Genomic DNA, 22,483 nt, shown 5'->3' with positions numbered 1-22,483 from the left:
GTGTGTGTGTGTGTGTGTGTGTGTGTGTGGTTGTTTGTGCTCTGGTAGGATTTTAACGGAGTTTAACATGACATGTAGTAGCAAAAGCAAAGCGTAATATGTTCAATAGAACACACGCATTCACGCACTTACGCATGCATGCATGCACACACGCGCACACACACACGCACACATACGCGCACACACACACACACACAAACACACACACACACACACACACACACACCCTCCTCTTGCACTTTTCCCCTCATAGTCCCTTCCTCTCTCCAGTGACTCAGTATAATTGCAGTCATTTTTCTCCCTCAGTAATCAAACTCGGTGTGTGGGCATTGCCGTCAACAGGACATGACACAAAAAGTACAGGGTTTCAGTTCATGTTCTCCAGTGGCTAGGGAGCTCATTGATTTGACACTTTTCACAATAAATTCCTTTCACCACAGTGTAGCCTATGTGTGTATATGCCAGTGAGTTTTTGCAGTAGTTTTGTTCGCGTTATGGGAGCCATAAAATGAAAAGATGAAGCCGCTAATGAAATGAGATACCAACTGAGTATATCAACTCCAGCCCGGCAGCCATCTGATGTGTGACAGGGGAGAGGAAATGCATCTAGGCCTACGTACCGATTCTGACAGCCAAGAAAGAACCAATTTGTTGGTCTGCCTGGGGTGTTTTGTTAGCTAAATGATTTCCTGACTGGTCCAAACATCCTAAGGAGAAAGATTAAAGAAACAAAAAGGGAGAGTAATCCCTGGCAAGCTTATAAAGGAGCATGCAGTGTTGGCTTTGGATGTGTCTATTTCAAATCAAGGTCAGTCATTGATTTTCAGTAATTTATATTGTCCGGGTTTCAGCAGGAAGACCCAAAAGGAAACCCAAAAGTTCAGACAAACACGTTTTACTCTGACTCAACAACTTACAAACTAACAGGACAAACAGTTCACATCAAACAGATCAAACAGATCTAGTTTGATCTTGTCTCCTGTCCTTACATTTTACTATTGGACTCTTGTAAAATACAGAGTGCTAGCTGTTATTTAACGTAATCAGGGCATTTTTAATAGCAGAGCCCATTATGTCTCCTCTAAATAGCTACCTATTTCCTGTTGAAACATCCCCAAGCATTACAGTGAAGTCTGTCACTGTAACTCACTCTATATGTATATTACTTGCACTGAGAAAAGTGTGAATGAAGAGAATGGAGTTTGGACTCACATTGAAAGGGCAACGGTTGTTTAACTCCTTTAACATCTGCAGCAAACTGCTGTGGATGTTCTACCAGTCTGTGGTCAACCAGTGCCTCTTCTACACTGTGGTGTGCTGGGGGGGCAGCATATCAAAGAAGACACCCACGGCTGGACAAACTGATCAGGCGGCCGGCTTCGTGGTCGGCATGAAGCTGGACTCACTGGTGACGGTGGCAGAGAGGAGGACATTGGACAAACTGCTGGCTATTACTGAAAATGCCAGCCACCCCTGCACACCGTCATCAGCACCCAAGGAGCCGGTTCAGTGGAAGGCTGCTCCTTCCCAGTGCCGGACCACACAGACTCAGAGACCTTTGTCCCTCATGCCATCAGACTATCCAACTCCTCACTAGGGGGAGGAGAAATAGGGCATAGGACAATAAATACTACATACATACATCATACATATATAACATTATACATACTATACATACACATGCATACACAGTACACGTACATACATACATACACACAGTACACATACATCTACATACACGCACACCAGTCACTTTATCACTTTACCACTTCAATACTGGACTCAACACTGACACTTTAATAACAATTTATGGTCTTTTGTTGTTTTATTGACAAATGTTCTTATTGTGTTATTATTATCATTATGTTATTTTGTTGTCTTTATACTGTCTTTTCTTTTCTTTTTTTAATCTTTTTTTAATTAGGGGTCCAAGCCCGAGGATGCGTGCACCGCGGTATCGCAAGGCGATACGCGGTTCACACAGCAGGGCTGTGGAACCCTATTGTTTTCGGTAGGTTTCTTCTTAGTTTTTTTTTTTTTTTTTTTTTTTTCCATTATTCTCTCGCCTGCTGGTGCTGCAGCCTAAACCGTACAGTGGTGCGACGCGCCATTTTCAGGACTGGTCCAAAGTCCGCAAGGACCTCAGCAAAAATTCATACACTTCTACCACTAGGTGGCGCTATAGCAGAGAAAAAACATGTTTGCCCTATACTCCCAACCGTACATCGGAATTTAAAAACCTACATGCACGCGTTCCCTGGATCCTACTGAATCTCGTGATATAGGCCACGCCCATTTCCGCCTAGACTTTTATGCGTGAAAAATGGCGATTTATCAAACCTACTTTTTCTTTCTCCTCCGAGACCGTGCAATGGATCTGCAGACTTGGCACTACCATCTCCAACCAACCTGACAAAAGTTTGCATAAAGATTATTTATAGGATAAAAATTGTGCGTATTACGCGCAAACAAAGTTGTGTAGCTAGCTATGGAAACATTTCCGTTGCCATATCTCGGCCAAGACAAATGTTATCAAAGCCAAACTTTAGAATATTACTTGCTATGACCCCCTGAGGCTCTGTACCAAATTTGACGAACATTGGCCACTAGGGGGCGCTACAAATACAAAAAAGGTTGTTTTTCATGAACAAACTTTGCCATATTTCGGTCAAAATAAATGCTATCAAAGCCAAACTTTACAATATTACTTGCTATGATCCCCTGAGGCTCTGTAACAAATGTCACGAACATTGGCCACTAGGGGGCGCTACAAATACAAAAAGGTGTGTTTTTCACGAACAGACTTTGCCTTATCTCGGCCAAAATACGTGGTATCGACACCAAACTTGGGTTGATTGTTTGGCATGCCGCCGGGGGGCTTCATACCGAATTTGGTAACGATGGGCCATTAGGGGGCGCTATAATCAACGTTTGTTGGTTTTGTGGACAAAGTCAATGCATTTACATGGGAAATTTGCAATTGCAATATCTCTGCCGCAGTAAATGCTATAAAAACCAAACCGGTAATGATTGTTTCGCCCACCGCCCGGAGGCTCACTGCCAAATTTGGTAGAGAAGGGCCCTTAGGGGGCGCTCTGATCAACATAGGACATTTCCCCGGTTCGCTGGGGACGACTGGCGCGGGGAGGCTTGGACCCCGTTGAAACTGCGTGCAGTTCTAGTTTGTTTTTTCTTGCTAAAACTGGTGCTGGAATTTTCAATTTCCTTGCGGGAGTCATCCCAAAAGGATCAATAAAGAGAAGTCTAAGTCTAAGTCTAAGTCTTGTAAATATTAAATGTTCCAGCAAAAACAAATATCACTTTGATGCATTTTCATCACCAGTGTTGTAAAACCGCAGTCAGTGAATGATTCACAGACTGACGACACGGCAGTGAAGGGTGGAGGGACCTGAATGCTTTCTGATCTCCCTCAGAACAAAATTAACATTAAGGCACAACTTTGCATAATGTGCAAATGCAGCAGTGAATTTGCATGCACACACAGGGACACACACACACACACACACACACACACACATACACTTTCTCATTCACTCACGCAAATCTGACCTATGAGTCATGCTGGCTGCACTTCCAGATGCCCCTCTCTCTCTTGCTCCCTCCCTCTCTTCCTCTCTAACCCACTGGATGTCACATATGGATGCTGCAGACAGCCGCAGTCTTAATGCTGCTTCCTGTCTCTCTCTGGGCACTCAGCAACCGCTAGGCGCAGGCCCAGTTTAACCAGCAATTAAAGGAGGATTGGTCAACGCTCACCATCACAGAGGAGGTGCAGGACTGAATAAACCAAAACAAAAGCTTTGAAAATATTACCCACAAACAAACCCACAAACAGAATGTGAAAGTCGATTACAATCACTCACATGTCCAGCCTCAACGGTTGGAAAATCATTTAAGAAGGGTTTGTTTGGAATGAGACAGGCAGACACTTGGTTCAGAATGACTCATGGCTTTATGGGAATTTCAAATTGCTCAATCTGTTTCCTGAATTGATCTTCCGTGGTCAGGTATTTGCTAACTGCAAGGGGAAAAGAAAAAAGCATCTTCTGCATGTCTCTGGGTCACTCACCTATACACATATATGAGGTTGGTGTGAGCTTTGGTGGTCCTGTCATGTTGGTGATTCAAAACGCCTTAATAAAAAAAGATGAAAGACATAATGTGAAATACAATACACATTGTAATATGTATTTCCCTTTTATGTAGACATTCATGTCATAATTAAATGAAAAACCTTTCTTAAAAGGGCAATTTTTTGTGTGTAAATGTCTGTGCAATGCCCAATGTATCAAACCCGTGGTTTCACATTCATTACCCTTCAGGCAGTTCTGGCTATCTACCTTGCAGACTTCTATTAGCATTAGCCTCATCCTGTCCTCCAAAACAATCAGTGTTTACTGAAAACTAATGCTAGCTGTCTTCACTTTGTTTTCTGTGTTGTGATTTTATTGTAATGGGCATGGAAATTTCACGTCGCAATGAAAAACAATTCATTCAGGTAGTAAAGACAAAAAGCTACATACATGTGCTTTTTGAAAATGACAATGTTAATGTTGTGGTATTTTTACGTAAATAACTACGATAATGGTCTCTTCCAGAATCAAACTGGGGACATTGTAAAAGTAAATTATATGCATAACAACATGCAAATACATGAAAAAGCCAATAAAGGGAAGCCAAAGTCCTTTATGTCAACGGATAGTATCTTAACAGCTTCTATTAAACCACAAGGATGTTGTTTCAGACACTGAGTTCTAAACAGGAAGTGTCAAAGCTGTGAATGTAATGTGTTATGGCAGGTTTTTGGTCCTAGCCAAAGAGAGCCTAGAGGGAGGACTGTAACACTGAGAAACTTAAGGGTTTGTCTTCGAGAATAGAAGCTGCTGCCAACAGACCCCACAAACATTTAGACTTGTTAAAAGATGATTGTGTTAGGCATTTGTCTTCACTTCACAGTTGAAAGTAGAGACAGAGAGTAAAAATTGGGAGAAAGTTGGAGGGAATGCAACAATGGTCCCAAGTCTGTAAAGATTTTGACTCACACCTCAAGTCACAAGGAGCACCCCACAGAGTTCTATTGATGATGACCGTTCACTAAAGTCTTCCCCCACACAGTGATTGTCGAATCATAGCATAGCAACTATGAAAGGAACAAAAACACAATATAGCAAAATGTTGAGGAATGAATTAAACCCCTGCTTTAATGTGAGCTGCACATGTTAGCAGTAGGAGCTACAGGTCAAAATGTGCAACATAACTGAAATGTAGAGGTTGAACAACAGAATTCAGACAAAATATAAGTGAGATTATAATAGTAAGTAATGAATAAGTAACTAGTCAAACACCACAACAAATATCCGTGCATGATACGCCAAAAGAATTGTCAAATAAAAAATAAAAAATGATCAAGACTCTATTTACCGGAAGAGCCCCCATTTGTCACAAACTGACTCAGGGAATGTGACAAAAAGTGAGTTCAAGCAAGAAACAAACATTTATTAAACTAAGGTTAACACAAAACAAACAATGGAGTGGGAAGATCAACAATGTAAGCAATATAAAGAAATGCATGGATGTGTTGAAGGCTACTGTAGAAGGTTTACCATGTTCACCATCTTAGTTTAGCATGTTGGCATGCTAGCATTTGTTAATTACCACCAAACACATAACACAGCTGAGGTCGATGGGAACATCATTTGTTTTTGCAAGTATTTTTGTCATATACCAAAGTATTGGACAAAGTAAAATTTCAAACAGGAAAAGCCAATGTACATAAAACATATTATAATTCATCCTGTTGGGAACATGAATACAATAGTTGTGCAGATATTTTAGTCTCTGCCAAAATTATTCTAGCTGTTGGTGCCAGAAGAAAAGTCAGGTGATCACCAAAGTAATTAGGATACATCATCTGGGAGCCATGAATGTATGGACAAAATTGAGCTAATCCATCAAGAAAACCAACTACTAACTTATAAATAACCTAACTGATAAGTGCCGATGCCACAAGATGAAAAGACTGCCTGACTGACCAAAAGACAGATTACCAAACAACATGCTATCGTGCTGCTAGAATGGCTAAAAATCCATTGATGAGGCATGTGTTCAGTAGGCAAGAAGAAATGCATTGCTTTTTCAATACTAAATCCTCATGCAATGATTTACAATGCCCCAGTATCCCTGTACATCAAGTAGACCATGTTGTCAGAGAGCATAAACTTGGGCTTTGGCTTGATCCCTATAAACTATACAGTCCCTACCATCATCTCCTCTCTAGCGCCTTCTTATTTTCTCTATAACTGTTAAATAGTAATGCAATTTGGTTTAGTTCAGAAACTTCCTATTTAGCCCCCTGCTCCTTTACAAGTGTCCTTGCTGTTTTCTGATGTGTTGCAGCAGAAAGAGGCTGTTTCTAAGAGATGCCAGTGGGGTAGCAGGGGAGGAGGGGCAGGTTTATTTTTGTCGTTCAGAAGGAGGTAAACAACCAATATTCCCTTACGTGCCAGCAACACAACATCTGCTTTGTGACTTTAAGATGGAGGAATGAAGCAGAGGTCTTATTCAAAAACAGCAACATCAAAGCCCAGGATCCATGAAAAGGCAGCATGAGTCTGTATTGTATTTCATAAACATCCAAGTGTGGATGTTTTTTAATATAACTCAAACTGAATGCAGTGAACCTGAGAGTGTAACTTGGCAGCAATAATATGAGAATAGATGTAAATGCGTTAAGATGCAGAGGTCTGTAAAAGAAGAAGAAAAGGAAAATGTGCTCCCCTCTTACTAATCCCTTCAGACAACTTCTTCATCTGTTTTTTAATCTTCCCTGTTTTTCTGGGTCTCATCAGCTGCCATAGGCAAGAAAGACAGAGACAAAAGAGAGAAGAAATATCATGTGCAATTGTACCGTGACAGTGGCAAAGCCTAGTTTTTGTATGATGTGTTGTGACAACACTGATAAGGAGTGGCCTAGAATAGACACAAGTAAGTAGGTGGTAAACAAAAGAGAACTTTGTCATATAAAACACAAGACAATTTGTTCTATACACGTGTAAAGAAGTTAACTTCAAAGAAAGTCATCTCTTGTTACAGTATGATAGAACACTAACACTAATAACAACTGATTGAAATTTAAGTTGAATTCATACAAAAGCAATTAATCAACACAATTAGACATTGCTGTGTGTTAAAGCTTTAATGCGTAACGTTTTTTTTATAATAATGGACGTCCGTTACATTCAAGCCCTTGCCAAATGTATCGCTACAAAGCTAATTAAGCCTATCAGCTCCACAAAACGCTCTCTGTATTTCTCAGTATGCCTACGTTTAGAAAATGGTGTGGTCCGGAAACTTTTACACGCAGAAGCTCCAATTAAGATAATAAACTCTTCTCATGTTTGTTTTAATCCTCCATGTCCTCCTTGGCTAAAAATAACTACGTGGAGGAGGGGTGGGGTTGAGGTGCGTCATCACCGTAGGATTGCGGAAGGCTCTCGGAAGGCTTGCATCACGTGGATGCAATGACTGTGTTGTTGCCATTACTAATGGTCTGAGACAGAAATTACGCACTATAGCTTGCAGAACTGGATACCCCATTCAAAGATGGCTCCTCATTCATTCCTATGAAAGTTGTGCACTGAGTGTAAACCATAGATTTATTATGGAAAGCAGAAGCCAACATGCTCTAGCTACCAGGAGCTAAATGACTATACCAACCATGAGGAGAGTTCCTGTTTAAATTCCCAAATGCACTAAACGTCCTGCCAATTTCAATTTAATTTTCATAAATAGCCAAAGTGGTATGATTGTTTCTGCAGTATTCTCCTCACAAAGTGTCTGTCAACCGAGTGACTCATGCTCCCGTGGACACACAAATCATTTTTGCCAGCTGGACTCTTCTGTTCATCAGAACAACAAACACGACATGAACATAGATATATCATTACTGGTTGTCTCACAAAACAGTATTTAATAAATGTCAGGCTCATTTTGTATTGCCCTTGCCTCTCTCTCTCTCTCTCAGGAGAATACATTCTGTTTCATGTAGGCATTTACAAACCTGTTTTGTGAACTGGATGATTTCCTTGTTTTCATCATTTCAAGGAAGAGTGACAAATATGGTGGGGAGCAATTTGTTTAAATCTGCCTTGGTGTGCTAAAAAGGCCTTGTAGAGATTCTGGTGCCATGTATCACAAAAAACAAAAATTGATGCATCACACCTATTCTCTCTCACACACACACACACACACACACACAAGCACACAAATGTAATCGACCAGAGAAAAGAGGCTGACGTCAAACCATGTAGACCCATTCACAACCTCTCCCTCTCCCTCTCCCTCTCCCTCTCTCTCTCTACATTGTGCCTGCCAAGCTTCTGACAACCTAAGTTAAGGCGCAGAATTATTGTCTGTCAAGCCTGGTGATAATGAATGAGGAGCAGCTGCTCAGTCACCAGGGGACAAACACATAGAAAGAACAGGTAAAGAGAGGAGAGGAGACAATGCCCTCATTCATGATAGGTGAGTGTTTGTGAGTATGATTTTCACGTGCTTTGATGGACCTGAGACCCCTCAAACATGATTTACACACCACAATTTTTAGTGTTGTAAAGTCCTTGAAAACACATTTTCTCAATCAGCTTCTTACAATGAGCATGAGAGTCCAATTTTTTCTGTTTTGTCTGTGCTCTTCTCTTCTTTACTTGACATATCTGCCTTGAAAATAAATTGCTTAGAAATGCTTCGGTGCCAAATTCAAGAGAATCTCTTTTTCTGTAATTTGGGGTGTTATTTTGTGTCTCTGGTGTTTCCACACGCATACAAACTTGGAAAATAAAACCATCCATTCTGTTTTGAGTGAGATACAGGTTTTTGAATGTCCGGGTTTCTTCAGTCTCCGGGTGAGCTGTTCAAAATCTACATTGCTTTTTACGTCACTAGCCGAGTCAAGTTGGCTAACCGTACCATGCTAGCTCCTTCTCAATGGCAAAACACTGCTACAACACACACTAGTTCTCCATAATCTACAAAAGAACTACCTCCATGTCCCTGTTCTGCAGGTATTCCACAAGTGTGCCCTAGTTTAGAAGAAGTCTCCCAGCTAATTCTGCCTTACACTGACCAAAGTTGGAAAAACAGTGGCAAGCTGATGTGATCTTACCTAGATACTGTGCATGTGTGACTCCTAACAAAGATAGTGAAGATTAGGAAGTGAGATGTCTAACTCTGTAGCCAAAGCAGAGACCTAAACACACAGGTTGAAAGGAGGATCTTCAGCAATGTTCAGTACAACAAAAATATGTTGTTTTTAACAAAAAAATGAAACCATGTAAACCTACTCTGGTACAACCTCAATACAATTATGAACCTGAAAATAAGCATAGTATGGACGCTTTAAGTATTAGAGATCCAGTTACTGGCTTTGTTTGGAGCTTTCAACCATATCACAAGATCTTTATCAGCAGATGGAGTTTAAAATATGTTGAAGTACTGTATGTATTTTTGATTTCTTATATTTCTGTATGTATTTTATCTGCTGAGGAAAAGAGTGTGTTATGTAGCTGAGTACACCAGAAAAAGCTAAGAAATGGAATTTGATACCAGACTTTAGAGATGATGGTAAATAATTTCCATCTTCATTCGAGGTCAGAGTAACTTTTTAAACTTTCATTATTTAGCATTCCGGTTTTTATGATTCAAGTGCAGGATAAACTCATATCAGTCATTATCACGCCGAAAATATGTGACCCCAAAATGTCACACCACACTGCTATGCAAAAGGGGAAAACTACTAATTGGCTGTAAGAAAACTCTTATTTGACCTGAGAAAAACTTGTGTTTTTTTAGTGGACAGGCAGTGGAAATGCCGGTGGAACTGAGCTGTAATTGGTTTCTGTTTACCAGTAATCCTGCCACAGGCACAACCACAAGCAATTAGCCAGACAGCTCAGGCTTTATCAGTTCAAAACTGGCACTGGGTGTGTACGTATGTTAGTCATTAGGGAAAATGTAATTAGGCTGAGGGAAACATGAGATTAAAATCAACTCTTTTGTCCTGTTTTTTTTCTTAAATGTCTGGCATGACAACATTCGAAAACAATATTTTATTGAAGGTTACTCTTGCTACAGTCCTTCGGGAAAGAAGACATTAACATATTTGAATATGAATCTATAGCTGAAGTTGCGAATGTGACAGCGCTGAGCCTTTTAAAGTTCATTAATAGGCTTCATTTGAAAGGATGCTTGTCTATGACTCATCACTCGTTTTTCTTCACACAAACACAGTTGTTTTTAAAGCACAATAAAATAATTATATTGGTTTGTAATATGTCAGAACCTTTTCTGGTGCAACAAATGAATTAAAGGGTATGTAGGCTCTAAAGCAGAAATATTGTCTGAAATGTCACCAAACACACTGATTTCTTCTTTCAGTCAGTTTACAGATGTATTAGATGGTTTGTGCTTCATTGTGGGTAGAATGTCAAAGCTAAATATGTTGAAGACCACTTCTGTCTCCAGTTGAGAATGCATTTGTTGTCTGTATACAGAAGAACTATTTCAACACTGCCTGCAACTGTGACAAAGCTGAAAACAAGATAGCTTCACTGAATATCTGACAGGCATGTCAGTGGAGGATAGCCTGAGCTCACATCAAACACAGCAATGAGGGGGATTTATGAATGAATCTGAGAGCGACACACACACATACACACACTGATCTGTACTAGACAAGATCTGACAGGCAGCCAAAAATAGAGACCACAGTGCAGGCTGGCTGACGACAAAAGTGCTCTCTCTCTCTATCTCTCTCTCACACATGCACACTCACACTCATGCACACACGCACGCACACACACACACACACGCACACACGCACGCACACACACACGCACACACATTCTGCAGTCCCTGTCACCCCGCCCGTATTGGGCTTTGGCGGAGTCCGTATGTGAGTCATCGGTGGACTTTTTAACTGTCTCCGTCCCTCATTGCTGCAGCAGAGACACAACAGTAGGCAATAACAACAGCCGTAACAGTCACTACTACAGTGGGATATCACTATGAGCCTCAGATATCCTTCAGTCAGTGAAGAAACAAAATTAATCAGGAGAAAAAATCATTTATTGAGCGTTTATTAGCAATAAACATCTATTTCCCAATTTAGGGCAGAGAAAGACAAGCTTTTTTCACCACTATCAAGTGACGATGTCTGCTACTTCATGTCCTCTATTACGGGCTAGTAAACAGTCTTTTCAGATCTTCCGTCAGTCAATGGTCCTAAATATAGCTCTATTATGAATTTATTTATTTCATCATAAGCTGCGAAAAAAGCCATTATGCGGTCATTGAGATGTAGCCTACCGGGTCAGAACTAGATTCAGTTCATATTCAAAGAGAGAAGCAAGTGTGTGTGTGTGTGTGTGTGTGTGTTTGTGTGTGGGCTTGCGTGCGTGCGTGCACGTGTGTGTGTGTGTGTGTGTGTGTGTGTGTGTGTGTGTGTGTGTGTGTGTGTGTTATATAGCCACACGTGTGCGCGCGTAGGTGTTGCGTATCTCCTCGCTCGCTGACGCACGAGTCAGGTGGTTCCTCTAATAGCATGAGGAGCTGTCCGCGGTGCTGAAACTAGACTCACACTGCGAGACAGAGATGCTCAGTTCACCCACGACCCTCAAAAGAAACTAATTACAAAGGTAAGAATTGGTTGTTATTAACTGCACGAGCCACATTGCACTGCTCTGAACATGTTTCCTATCACACGTTGTATGAGAGGAGGGTATTTTTTAGTAACGCTACCTTCTGTTCCAGTAGCTGTTTGCCAACCTGATGCACCGCCACAGCTGTTGAGGCGCAGAGGTTGTGTTGCCAGCGGTTGCTTTGTTCTCATTCCGCTTCAGAATCCAGAACGCTCGCGCGTTGAAGCTTATCATTTCTACTTTTATGTCACATAAATAGTAACAGAACTGTGCGAAGTTCAGCAATTTAAATTCAATTTAAATCTTATTTAAGAAAAAAAAAGTATAAAAAGATACCAAGTTAATCTTCATTGTGCAGTTATTTGCATTAAAACGTGTTTTAATGCAAGTCCACAGGCAGGAATCCTCCCACTGGGGTGTTTCAACAGAACAATGTTCGATTTGAGTTAAAGCTTAAAAACAGAGTTAAGAGGTTTTCAGCGGGTAAAGGAAAGGTTTCATGGGAACATCAGCCTTAACGGGTTACCTTGACAACGGGGCTATGACTCACGGAGGGCAGCAATTTGACGACTAATGAGATTTGCACGGGCGCTGAATGCTGCTGCTTTTACTGCTGCTGGCAAACAGGCGGCAGGATTCCAGTATGATCCTCAAATACCAGCAACAGGGAGGAAAATGGAGATTTACAAACACTCTGGGTTATATTTTACACTGATGATCCAGTAGTATGCCACTAATTATTATTATTATTATTATTGTTGTTGTTGTTGTTGTTGTTGTTGTTGTTATTAAAATTATTATTAAATAGTCGATTGGCCACTGGTTGCTTCACAGCAATCATTCTTTTCTTTCTTTATTGTTGCTGCTGCTGCATCTGTCATTTTTGCTTTGATGCAAACTGTGAGAGCTGCATAAAACATGGCAAAAATATCACGACTAAAAAAATATTAGAACTAAAACAACGAGCACACCTCAAGTAAATAAAGCCTAAATAAAGTATATTTCCCCGAACAATGAAACTGGGTTTGTTTTAAGTTGATTTTATTTAACTGGATTTTGTCAGGCAGTTTAGACATTCAATAGAAATATTGTTCAGATAAATTGAGGAATTTGACCTGGTTTATACCAGAGCAAAAGGTATGGGTCATATTTTAAACATATCTTGCCTTTTAAATCAATGTAAATAAATCTCCGGTGTGTGATGCTATCATCAGACCGGAGATTTAAAGTGATGATAATAGCAAAGGACATTAAGAAATGCCAGAGCGGTAACCATTGTGAACCTGTTAGCTTAATGTGTAAAGGTCAGTGCTGACATGTGTCTCTTTGTCTTTATTTTGCAGGCGTCACCATGCCGTCACTCCCCAAGACCTCCACCACAAGCACACCTTTCCTCATCTGTTTTGCCAACCTCGTCTTAATCCTCCTTTTCCTCAGTTCCTCTGTCGTTCACGGTGCTTCACTCAGAGAACACAGACTGCGAGGAAGTGAATCAGACTCCCAGCAAGGAGATGTCCACCAGGCTCCTGATGCCGACATGCTCAAAGCTTTGGAGTACATCGAGACCCTCCGTCAAAGAACTGGCGTGGACTCCCAGCAGCACGCCCCTCTCGCTACAGGGTACGATGCCAGCCACGTGGATGATGCAGAGAAGCTGCGTGCCATGCTGGGACTGGCTTCTAACCCTATGCAGAGCAAAGATGAGGAGGAGGAAGATGAGGAGGAGGAGGAGGAGGAGGAGGGAAGGGAGGACAAGAGTGAAGAGCTGCTCCAGGCTGTTCTCAGCACCCTCCAGCAGACGGAAAAAGCCTCCAAGCCAGCTTCACTTCGCCCCAGCGTCGACGGAGCAGGCATAGAGGACGGCATGTATCCCAGGGTGCAGCAGAAGCAACACAGCATCAAGCCTCACAAGAAGCTGCCGCTAATGTTTGAGGACGAGGAAGAGGGTGAGGGGGATGAGGGAGAGGATGAGGAGGGGTCAGATCTGGAGCATGAGAGCCCCTTCAAACGTACCAACGAGAACGTGGAGGAGAAGTATACGCCTCAAAACCTGGCAACTCTGCAGTCTGTGTTTGACGAACTGGATAAGCTGACAAGTGAGAAGACCATGCATAAACGCCAAGATGAGGAGGATGATATGGAGGAGAGTAATGATGAGGAAGAAGATGATGATACGTTTAATGTGAGGAATGTAGCATACAGTGACATAGGTGGGGATCTAGCAGACTGGGGTCCGCTACAAGAACAGGAAGAGGGAAAAGAGGAGGAGGAGGAGAGGGACAACAACCATGAGGTTGATCGAGGGCTTGATTATGTTGACAACAATGACGAAGAAGCTGATGAGGATGATGAAGTGGAAGATGATGAAAGCTACCCAGTCAAGAGATCAAAAGACCCAGATGACGTCGCTAACCTGGTAGACTATTACCTCCTTAAAGTGCTGGAGAAAACAGAAGAAGAGCAGAAACGAGAGTTGGAGGAAGAGGAGGAAAAGAGGGCAGAGAGGAGAGTGTCTCAGACACAGTACAGAGATAACATAGATCCACGGGCCATCTACCAGCTCATTCAGATCTCCGAAAAATACCAGATCCCACCTGAAGACCTGGTAGACATGCTCAAAACCGGAGAACCGACGAATCAAGACAAATTACGAAAAAGCAACGAATTAGCCAGAGCGGAAAACAAGCTCTATCAGATATCCTCAAAGAAGACACACAAAAATCCTGAAGCTAAATTCTACAACAGACGGTTTCCTGTTAGACAAAAGACACCAGAAGAGATTAGGACAGAAGAGATACTGAACATCCTGGGGTTAGAGGGCGAAGAGGATCGAGCTCCCGTCAGGAAGCAGAAACAGTACAAAAGCTCGCAGTTACGACTTCACGCTCGGCCTCCTGTGCGTTCGGGGGAACCCGCTCCCACGCAACGGCGCCTTCCCAGTTTATTAAAAAACGACTATGATGACACCGTGGACGAGGATGAACTGGCAGCATATTTAGCAGCTCAGATGCTGGCACAGTATCAAAACCCCGTGTACAGAAACAACAAGGCGAGCCAAAAGCGGGCTGAAGTTGGCCAGAGCATGACAGGCTCTTTTGAACGGGCCATACAGGCTTATTTTGATCAGATAGACTCAGATAAAAACCCAAATGAAAAGAGACAGACTGAGGATGATGAGAGGGGGGGTGAAACACAAATGCAAGGCTTTGATAATGAGGCGGTGATGAAATTGCTGAGCTACCTTAACCCAGAAACTGAAGAAAGTGATATGAATACCAAAACTGCCCCAGGAATGTAAAGAAGGCTAGATAGATATAAATATATATATATGTTTTGGTGGAAGGAGATGGTGAAAATAAAGTATTTTGAAGAATATAACATGCAGTCAACTTTAGATATTCTGTAGGTTTACAAAGGTTCATAGAAATAGTAGAAAGAAATATAGAAATATGAGTGTTCAGATATTAACTTGATGCTTTTTTTAATGAGTTTGTTGCTCAAAAACACTTTACAACCAGTACATGTGACCAGCCCTTCAATGCACACACACAACCAAAATCAGTGTTGGATCCCTTAGATTTACTTGTGTTTTTTTTTGGGTAATTCTTTTTTAAATGTGGTCATATGTGACATACCTGAGGTTAATAAAGCATTGACTTTATTTTTTCCTTACTGTGTAGTGTTTCTTCATTTACTCACCATCACACAATGCTTACATTTAAGCTTGTCTTGCCTGACATGTATGACTGCAAAAAAACATGTTTAACTATTTAGAAAAAGAATGCATTCGATAAAATGGAGGAAAAAGACTTTTTCGGTCATATCTTCTGTCATCAAACCCTGAGATTAATAAATATGAGGCTTAAAAGGGAATAACAGATCCAAACATAATTACAATTCTTAAAAAAACTAAGCAGAAACATGAAAAATCACCAGGATCGAGGTTATTGTATGAACGACCACAGCATTATGCCAAATGAGTCATTTGTTACTAAATAAAAATGTTGAGGATTAATAAACCTTCTGCTTCAAGTGGTGAAATATGAGGCATCCTTGGCTCAGTAGGCAGGTTTGCTCATGTATTCCTCCATTGTCTGTGATAAGAGCAGAGATACACAACACATGAGTAATAAGAAAAATCGAAGTTCACTAAAGAGTCTGCTAAACCTTAAAGTACCTCTTGGAGTGTGTCAGCCTCCTCCATAGACACACTCACAGCTACTTTGGATGTTTCTACAACTTCTCCTCCCATCAGGAATTCGTCCAGGATGAAGTAAGCCTTCTCGAAGTTAAAAATGATGTCCAACTCACACACCTGAAACAGAATAATATACCGACTAGGAGATAAAAAATAAATTACACCTCCTCATCTAGTAAGGAAGGTAATTCCCCCCCCATTAGAGAACATGACAAACAATTTCTATGCTGTACTACTATGGATGATCATCAGGCCCTATTTAAATATTTTAAAGAATATAGGATCGGCAAGTCAATGAAGAAACATGAGAAAAGAAATTAAAAAGGAAGATCTTTAGGATAAAACAACCTCTTTTTCATATCTGTCCTTTTTCATTGTTCGAGTTTTTAAAAAAATAATAGGGCGTGGCTTTCGCCCTGCTACTTTAATCAATACAAGCAGGATGAAAATCAAGTAGCTCAGGAGCAGAGGAACCTTCCGGACACCAGGGGGAGTGGGACTGCTATAGAGCACAGTGATGTACAGTGCCTTGCAAAAGTATTCGGCCCCCTTGAACTTTTCAACCTTTTGACACATTTCAGGGCTTCAAACATAAAGATATAAAATTTGTTTTTTTGTGAAGAATCACCAACAAGTGGGACACAATTGTGTAGTGGAACGAACTAATTGTTTATAACTTTTTTAGCAAATAAAAAACTGAAAAGTGGTGCGTGCAAATTATTCGGCCCCTTTACTTTCAGTGCAGCAAACTCACTCCAGAAGTTCAGCAGATCTCTAGAATGATCATGTTGTCCTAAATGACTGATGGTGATAATAGATCCCCCTGTTGGTGTGATCAAGTCTCTGATGAATGCACCTGCTCTGTGATAGTCTCGGTTCTGTAAAAGCGCAGAAGCATCATGAAGACCAAGGAACACACCAGGCAGGTCCGTGATACTGTTTGGAGAATTTAAAGCCGATTTGGATACAAAAAGATTTCCCAAGCTTTAACATCCCAGAGCACTGTGCAAGCGATCATTTTGAAATGGAAGGAGTATCAGACCACCGAAATCTACCAAGACCCGTCCGTCCCTGTAAACTTTCATCAGACAAGGAGAAGACTGATCAGAGATGCAGCCGAGGCCCATGATCACTCTGGATGAACTGCAGAGAACTACAGCTGAGGTGGGAGAGTCTGTCCATAGGACAACAATCAGTCGTACACTGCACAAATCTGGCCTTCATGGAAGAGTGGCAAGAGAAAGCCATTTCTCAAAGATTCCATAAAAAGTCTCGTCTAAAGTTTGCCACAATCCCTGGCGCACACCAAACATGTGGAAGAAGGTGCTCTGGTCAGATGAAACCAAAATCGAACTTTTGGGGACGTAAAAAGCAACACAGCTCATCACCCTCAACACACCATCCCCACTGTCAAACATGGTGTTGGCAGCATACAGATTCTCGATTGCATTCAGGTCTGGACTTGACTTGGCACTTTAACACCTGGATAAGTTTATTTGTGAACCATTCCTTTGTAGATTTTGCTGTATGTTTGGGATCATTGTCTTGTTGGAAGATAAATCTCCGTCCCAGTTTCAGGTCTTTTGCAGACTCCAACAGGTTTTCATCCAGAATGGTCCTGTATTTGGCTGCATCCATCTTCCCCTCAATTTTAACACTCTTCCCTGTCCCTGTGAGAAAAAAGCAGGCCCAAACCATGATGCTGCCAACACCATGTTGACAGTGGGGATGGTGTGTTGGGGTGATGAGCTGTGTTGCTTTTACGTCCCCAAAAGTTCGATTTTGGTTTTTATCTGACCAGAGCACCTTCTTCCACATGTTTGGTGTGTCTCCCAGGTGGCTTGTGGCAAACTTTAGACGAGACTTTATGGATATCTTTGAGAAATGGCTTTCTTCTTGCCACTCTTCCATGAAGGCCAGATTGTGCAGTACGACATGATTGTTGTCCTATGGACAGACTCTCCACCTCAGCTGTAGTTCTCTGCCGTTCATCCAGAGTGATCATGGGCCTTTGGCTGCATCTCTGATCAGTCTTCTCCTTGTCTGAGCTGAAAGTTTACAGGGACGGACGGGTCTTGGTAGATTTGCAGTGGTCTGATACTCCTTCCATTTCAAAATGATCGCTTGCCAGTGCTCCTTGGGTAGTTTAAAGCTTGGAAATCTTTTTGTATCCAAATCCGGCTTTAAATTCTCCAAACAGTATCAGGACCTGCCTGGTGTGTTCCTTGGTCTTCATGATGTCTCTGCGCTTTTAACGAACCCTGAGACTATCACAGAGCAGGTGCATTCATACAGAGAATGACACACACGGGGATTCTATTTATCACCATCAGTCATTTAGGACAACATTGGATCATTCAGAGATCCTCGCTGAACTTCTGGAGGGAGTTTGCTGCACTGAAAGTAAAGGGGCCGAATAATTTTGCACGCACACCTTTTCAGTTTTTTATTTGCTAAAAAAGTTTAAAATATCAATAGATTCGTTCCACTACACAATTGTGTCCCACTTGTTGGTGATTCTTCACAAAAAATACAAATTTATATCTTTATGTTTGAAGCCTGAAATGTGTCAAAAGGTTGAAAAGTTCAAGGGGGCCGAATTCTTTTGCAAGGCACTGTACATCACTGTGCTCTATAGCAGTCCCACTCCCCCTGGTGTCCGGAAGGTCCTCTGCTCCTGAGTACTTGATTTCATCCTGCTTGTATTGATTAAAGTAGCAGGGCGAAAGCCACGCCCTATTATTTTTTTAAAAACCGAACAATGAAAAAGGACAGATATGAAAAAGAGGTTGTTTTATCCTAAAGATCTTCCTTTTAATTTCTTTCTCATGTTTCTTCATTGACTTGCCGATCCTATATTCTTTAAAATTTAATAGGGCCTGATGACATCCATTGTAGTACAGCATAGAAATTGTTTGTCATGTTCTCTAATGGGGGGGGATATACCTCCTTACTAGATGAGGAGTGTGTAATTTATTTTTTATCTCCTAGTCGGTATATTATTCGTTTCAGGTGTGTGAGTTGGACATCATTTTTAACTTCGAGAAGGCTTACTTATCTGGACGAATTCCTGATGGGAGGAGAAGTTGTAGAAACATCCAAAGTAGTGTGAGTGTGTCTATGGAGGAGGCTGACACACTCCAAGAGGTACTTTAAGGTTTAGCAGACTCTTTAGTGAACTTCGATTTTTCTTATTACTCATGTGTTGTGTTCTCTGCTCTTATCACAGACAATGGAGGAAATAGAGCAAACTGCTACTGAGCCAAGGATGCCTCATATTTCACCACTTGAAGCAGAAGGTTTATTATCCCCAACTTTTATTAGTAACAAATGACTCATTTGGCATAATGCTGTGGTCGTTCATACAATAACCCGATCCTGGTGATTTTCATGTTTCTCGCTTGTTTTTTTAGAATTGAATTATGTGGATCTGTTATTCCCTTTTAGCCTCATTTTATTAATCTCAGGGTTTGATGACAGAAGATATGACCGAAAAAGTCTTTTTCCTCCATTTATCGAATGCCTTCTTTTCTAAATAGTTAAACATGTTTTTTTGCAGTCATACATGTCAGGCAAGACAAGCTTAAATGTAAGCATGTGTGATGGTGAGTAAATGAGAAACACTACACAGTAAGGAAAAAATAAAGTCAATGCTTTATTAACTCAGGTATGTCACATATGACCACATTTAAAAAAGAATTACCCAAAAAAAAACACAAGTAAATCTAGGGATCCAACATGATTTTGGTTGTGTGTGTGCATGAAGGGCTGGTACATGTACTGGTTGAAAGGGTTTTTGGCAGCAAACTCATAAAAAAGCATCAGTTAATATCTGAACACTCATATTCTATATTTCTTTCTACTATTTCTATGAACCTTGTAAACCTACAGAATATCTAAAGTTGACTGCATGTTATATTCTTCAAATACTTATTTTACCATCCCTTCCACAAAACATATATATATTTACTATCTATTTATAATTTATTTACGCCTATTCCTACCACTTCTTCCTCGCTAAACTCCTTTTTATTCATCCTTCGGCAGTTTGGTATTCATATCACTTTCTTCAGTTCTGGGTTAAGGTAGCTCAGCAATTTCATCACCGCCTCATTATCAAAGCTGCATTTGTGTTTCACCCCCCCTTCATCACTCAGTCTGTCCTCTTTCATTTGGGTTTTATCTGAGTCTATCTGATCAAAATAAGCCTGTATGGCCCGTTCAAAAGAGCCTGATGCTCTGGCCAACTTCAGCCCGCTTTTGGCTCGCCTTGTTGTTTCTGTACGGGGTTTTGATACTGTGCCAGCATTGAGCTGCTAAATATGCTGCCAGTTCATCCTCGTCCACGGTGTCCATAGTCGTTTTTAATAAACTGGGAAGGCGCCGTTGCGTGGGAGCGGGTTCCCCCGAACGCACAGGAGGCCGAGCGTGAAGTCGTACTGCGAGCTTTTGTATGTTTCTGCTTCCTGACGGGAGCTCGATCCTCTTCGCCCTCTAACCCCAGGATGTTCAGTATCTCTTCTGTCCAATCTCTGGTGTCTTTTGTTAACAGGAAACCGTCTGTTGTAGAATTAGCTTCAGGATTTTTGTGTGTCTTCTTTGAGGATATCTGATAGAGCTGTTTTCCGCCTGGCTAATCGTTGCTTTTTCGTATTGTCTTGATTCGTCGGTTCTCGGTTTTGAGCATGTCTACCAGGTCTTCAGGTGGGATCTGGTATTTTTCGGAGATCTGAATGAGCTGGTAGTGGCCCGGGGATCTATGTTATCTCGTACTGTGTCTGAGACACCTCCTCTCTGCCCTCTTTTCCTCCTCTTCCTCCAACTCTGTTTCTGCTCTTCTTCTGTTTTCTCCAGCACTTTAAGGAGGTGAATGTCTACCAGGTTAGCGACGTCATCTGGGTCTTTTGATCTCTTGACTGGGTAGCTTTCATATCTTCCACTTCATCATCTACTCAGTTCTTCGTCATTGTTGGCAACATAATCAAGCCCTCGATCAACCTCATGGTTGTTGTCCCTCTCCTCCTCCTCCTCTTTCCTCTTCCTGTTCTTGTAGCGGACCCCAGTCTGCTAGATCCCCACCTATGTCATGTATGCTACATTCCACATTAAAAGTATCATCATCTTCTTCCCATCATTACTCTCCTCCATATCATCTCCTCATCTTGGCGTTTATGCATGGTCTTCTCACATTGTCAGCTTATCCAGTTCGTCAAACACAGACTGCAGAGTTGCCAGGTTTTGAGGCGTATACTTCTCCTCCACGTTCTGTTGGTACGTTTGAAGGGGCTCTCATGCTCCAGATCTGACCCCCTCATCCTCTCCCTCATCCCCCTCACCTCTTCCTCGTCCTCAACATTAGCGGCAGCTTCTTGTGAGGCTTGATGCTGTGTTGCTTCTGCTGCACCCTGGGATACATGCCGTCTCTATGCCTGCTCCGTCGACGCTGGGGCGAAGTGAAGCTGGCTTGGAGGCTTTTTCCGTCTGTGGAGGGTGCTGAGAACAGCCTGGAGCAGCTCTTCACTCTTGTCCTCCCTTCCCTCTCCTCCTCCTCCTCCTCCTCATCTCTCCTCCTCATCTTTGCTCTGCATAGGGTTAGAAGCCAGTCCCAGCATGGCACGCAGCTTCTCTGCATCACCAAGTGGCTGGCATCACCCTGTAGCGAGAGGGCGTGGTGCTGGGATCCACGCCAGTTCTTTGACGGAGGGTCTCGATGTACTCCAAAGCTTTGAGCATGTCGGCATCAGGAGCCTGGTGGACATCTCCTTGCTGGGAGTCTGATTCACTTCCTCGCAGTCTGTGTTCTCTGAGTGAAGCACCGTGAACGACGAGGAACTGAGGAAAAGGAGGATTAAGACGAGGTTGGCAAAAAGATGAGGAAAGGTGGGCTTGTGGTGGAGGTCTTGGGGAGTGACGGCATGGTGACGCCTGCAAATAAAGACAAAGAGACACATGTCAGCACTGACCTTACACATTAAGCTAACAGGTTCACAATGGTTACCGCTCTGGCATTCTTAATGTCCTTTGCTATTATCATCACTTTAAATCTCCGGTCTGATGATAGCATCACACCCCGGAGATTTATTTACATTGATTTAAAAGGCAAGATATGTTTAAAATATGACCCATACCTTTTGCTTGGTATAAACCAGGTCAAATTCCTCAATTTATCTGAACAATATTCTATTGAATGTCTAAACTGCCTGACAAAATCCAGTTAAATAAAATCAACTTAAAACAAACCCAGTTTCATTGTTCGGGGAAATATCTTTATTTAGGCTTTATTTACTTGAGGTGTGCTCGTTGTTTAGTTCTAATATTTTTAGTCGTGATATTTTTGCCATGTTTTATGCAGCTCTCACAGTTTGCATCAAAGCAAAAATGACAGATGCAGGCAGCAACAAAATAAAGAAGAAAAGAATGATGCTGTGAAGAACCAGTGGCCAATCGACTATTTAATATAATTTTAATAACAACAACAACAACAACAACAACAACAACAATATAATAATAATAATAATTAGGGCATACTACTGGATCATCAGTGTAAATATAACCGAGTGTTTTGTAA

The 22,483-nt window shown here is 41.6% G+C and overlaps 2 protein-coding genes across 2 annotated transcripts in view; one reads left to right on the top strand and one right to left on the bottom strand.

Moving 5' to 3' along the window:
• The first annotated feature begins 11,597 nt into the window (after nucleotides 1-11,597).
• scg2a (secretogranin II a) lies at nucleotides 11,598-15,383 on the top strand. Its single transcript, XM_032504893.1, has 2 exons — nucleotides 11,598-11,714; nucleotides 13,061-15,383. Exon 2 carries the CDS (start codon nucleotides 13,069-13,071, stop codon nucleotides 15,013-15,015), a length of 1,947 nt encoding a protein of 648 aa, XP_032360784.1. The 5' UTR covers nucleotides 11,598-11,714; nucleotides 13,061-13,068; the 3' UTR covers nucleotides 15,016-15,383.
• ap1s3a (adaptor related protein complex 1 subunit sigma 3a) overlaps nucleotides 15,187-22,483 on the bottom strand; it is an 11,090-nt gene continuing 3,793 nt past the window's right edge. The window contains exons 4-5 of the mRNA XM_032505195.1: nucleotides 15,895-16,032; nucleotides 15,187-15,811 (exon numbers count right to left, since the gene is read on the bottom strand). Coding sequence (XP_032361086.1) covers nucleotides 15,776-15,811; nucleotides 15,895-16,032 — 174 coding nt within the window. The 3' untranslated portion in view covers nucleotides 15,187-15,775. The remainder of the gene's footprint in view (nucleotides 15,812-15,894; nucleotides 16,033-22,483) is intronic.

The sequence above is a fragment of the Etheostoma spectabile genome, chromosome 3 (genome assembly GCF_008692095.1).
Source record: "Etheostoma spectabile isolate EspeVRDwgs_2016 chromosome 3, UIUC_Espe_1.0, whole genome shotgun sequence".
Classification (NCBI taxonomy): domain Eukaryota; kingdom Metazoa; phylum Chordata; class Actinopteri; order Perciformes; family Percidae; genus Etheostoma; species Etheostoma spectabile.
The sequence above is the reverse complement of the archived record's forward strand: the minus strand, read 5'-3'. Positions and strand labels throughout refer to the sequence as shown.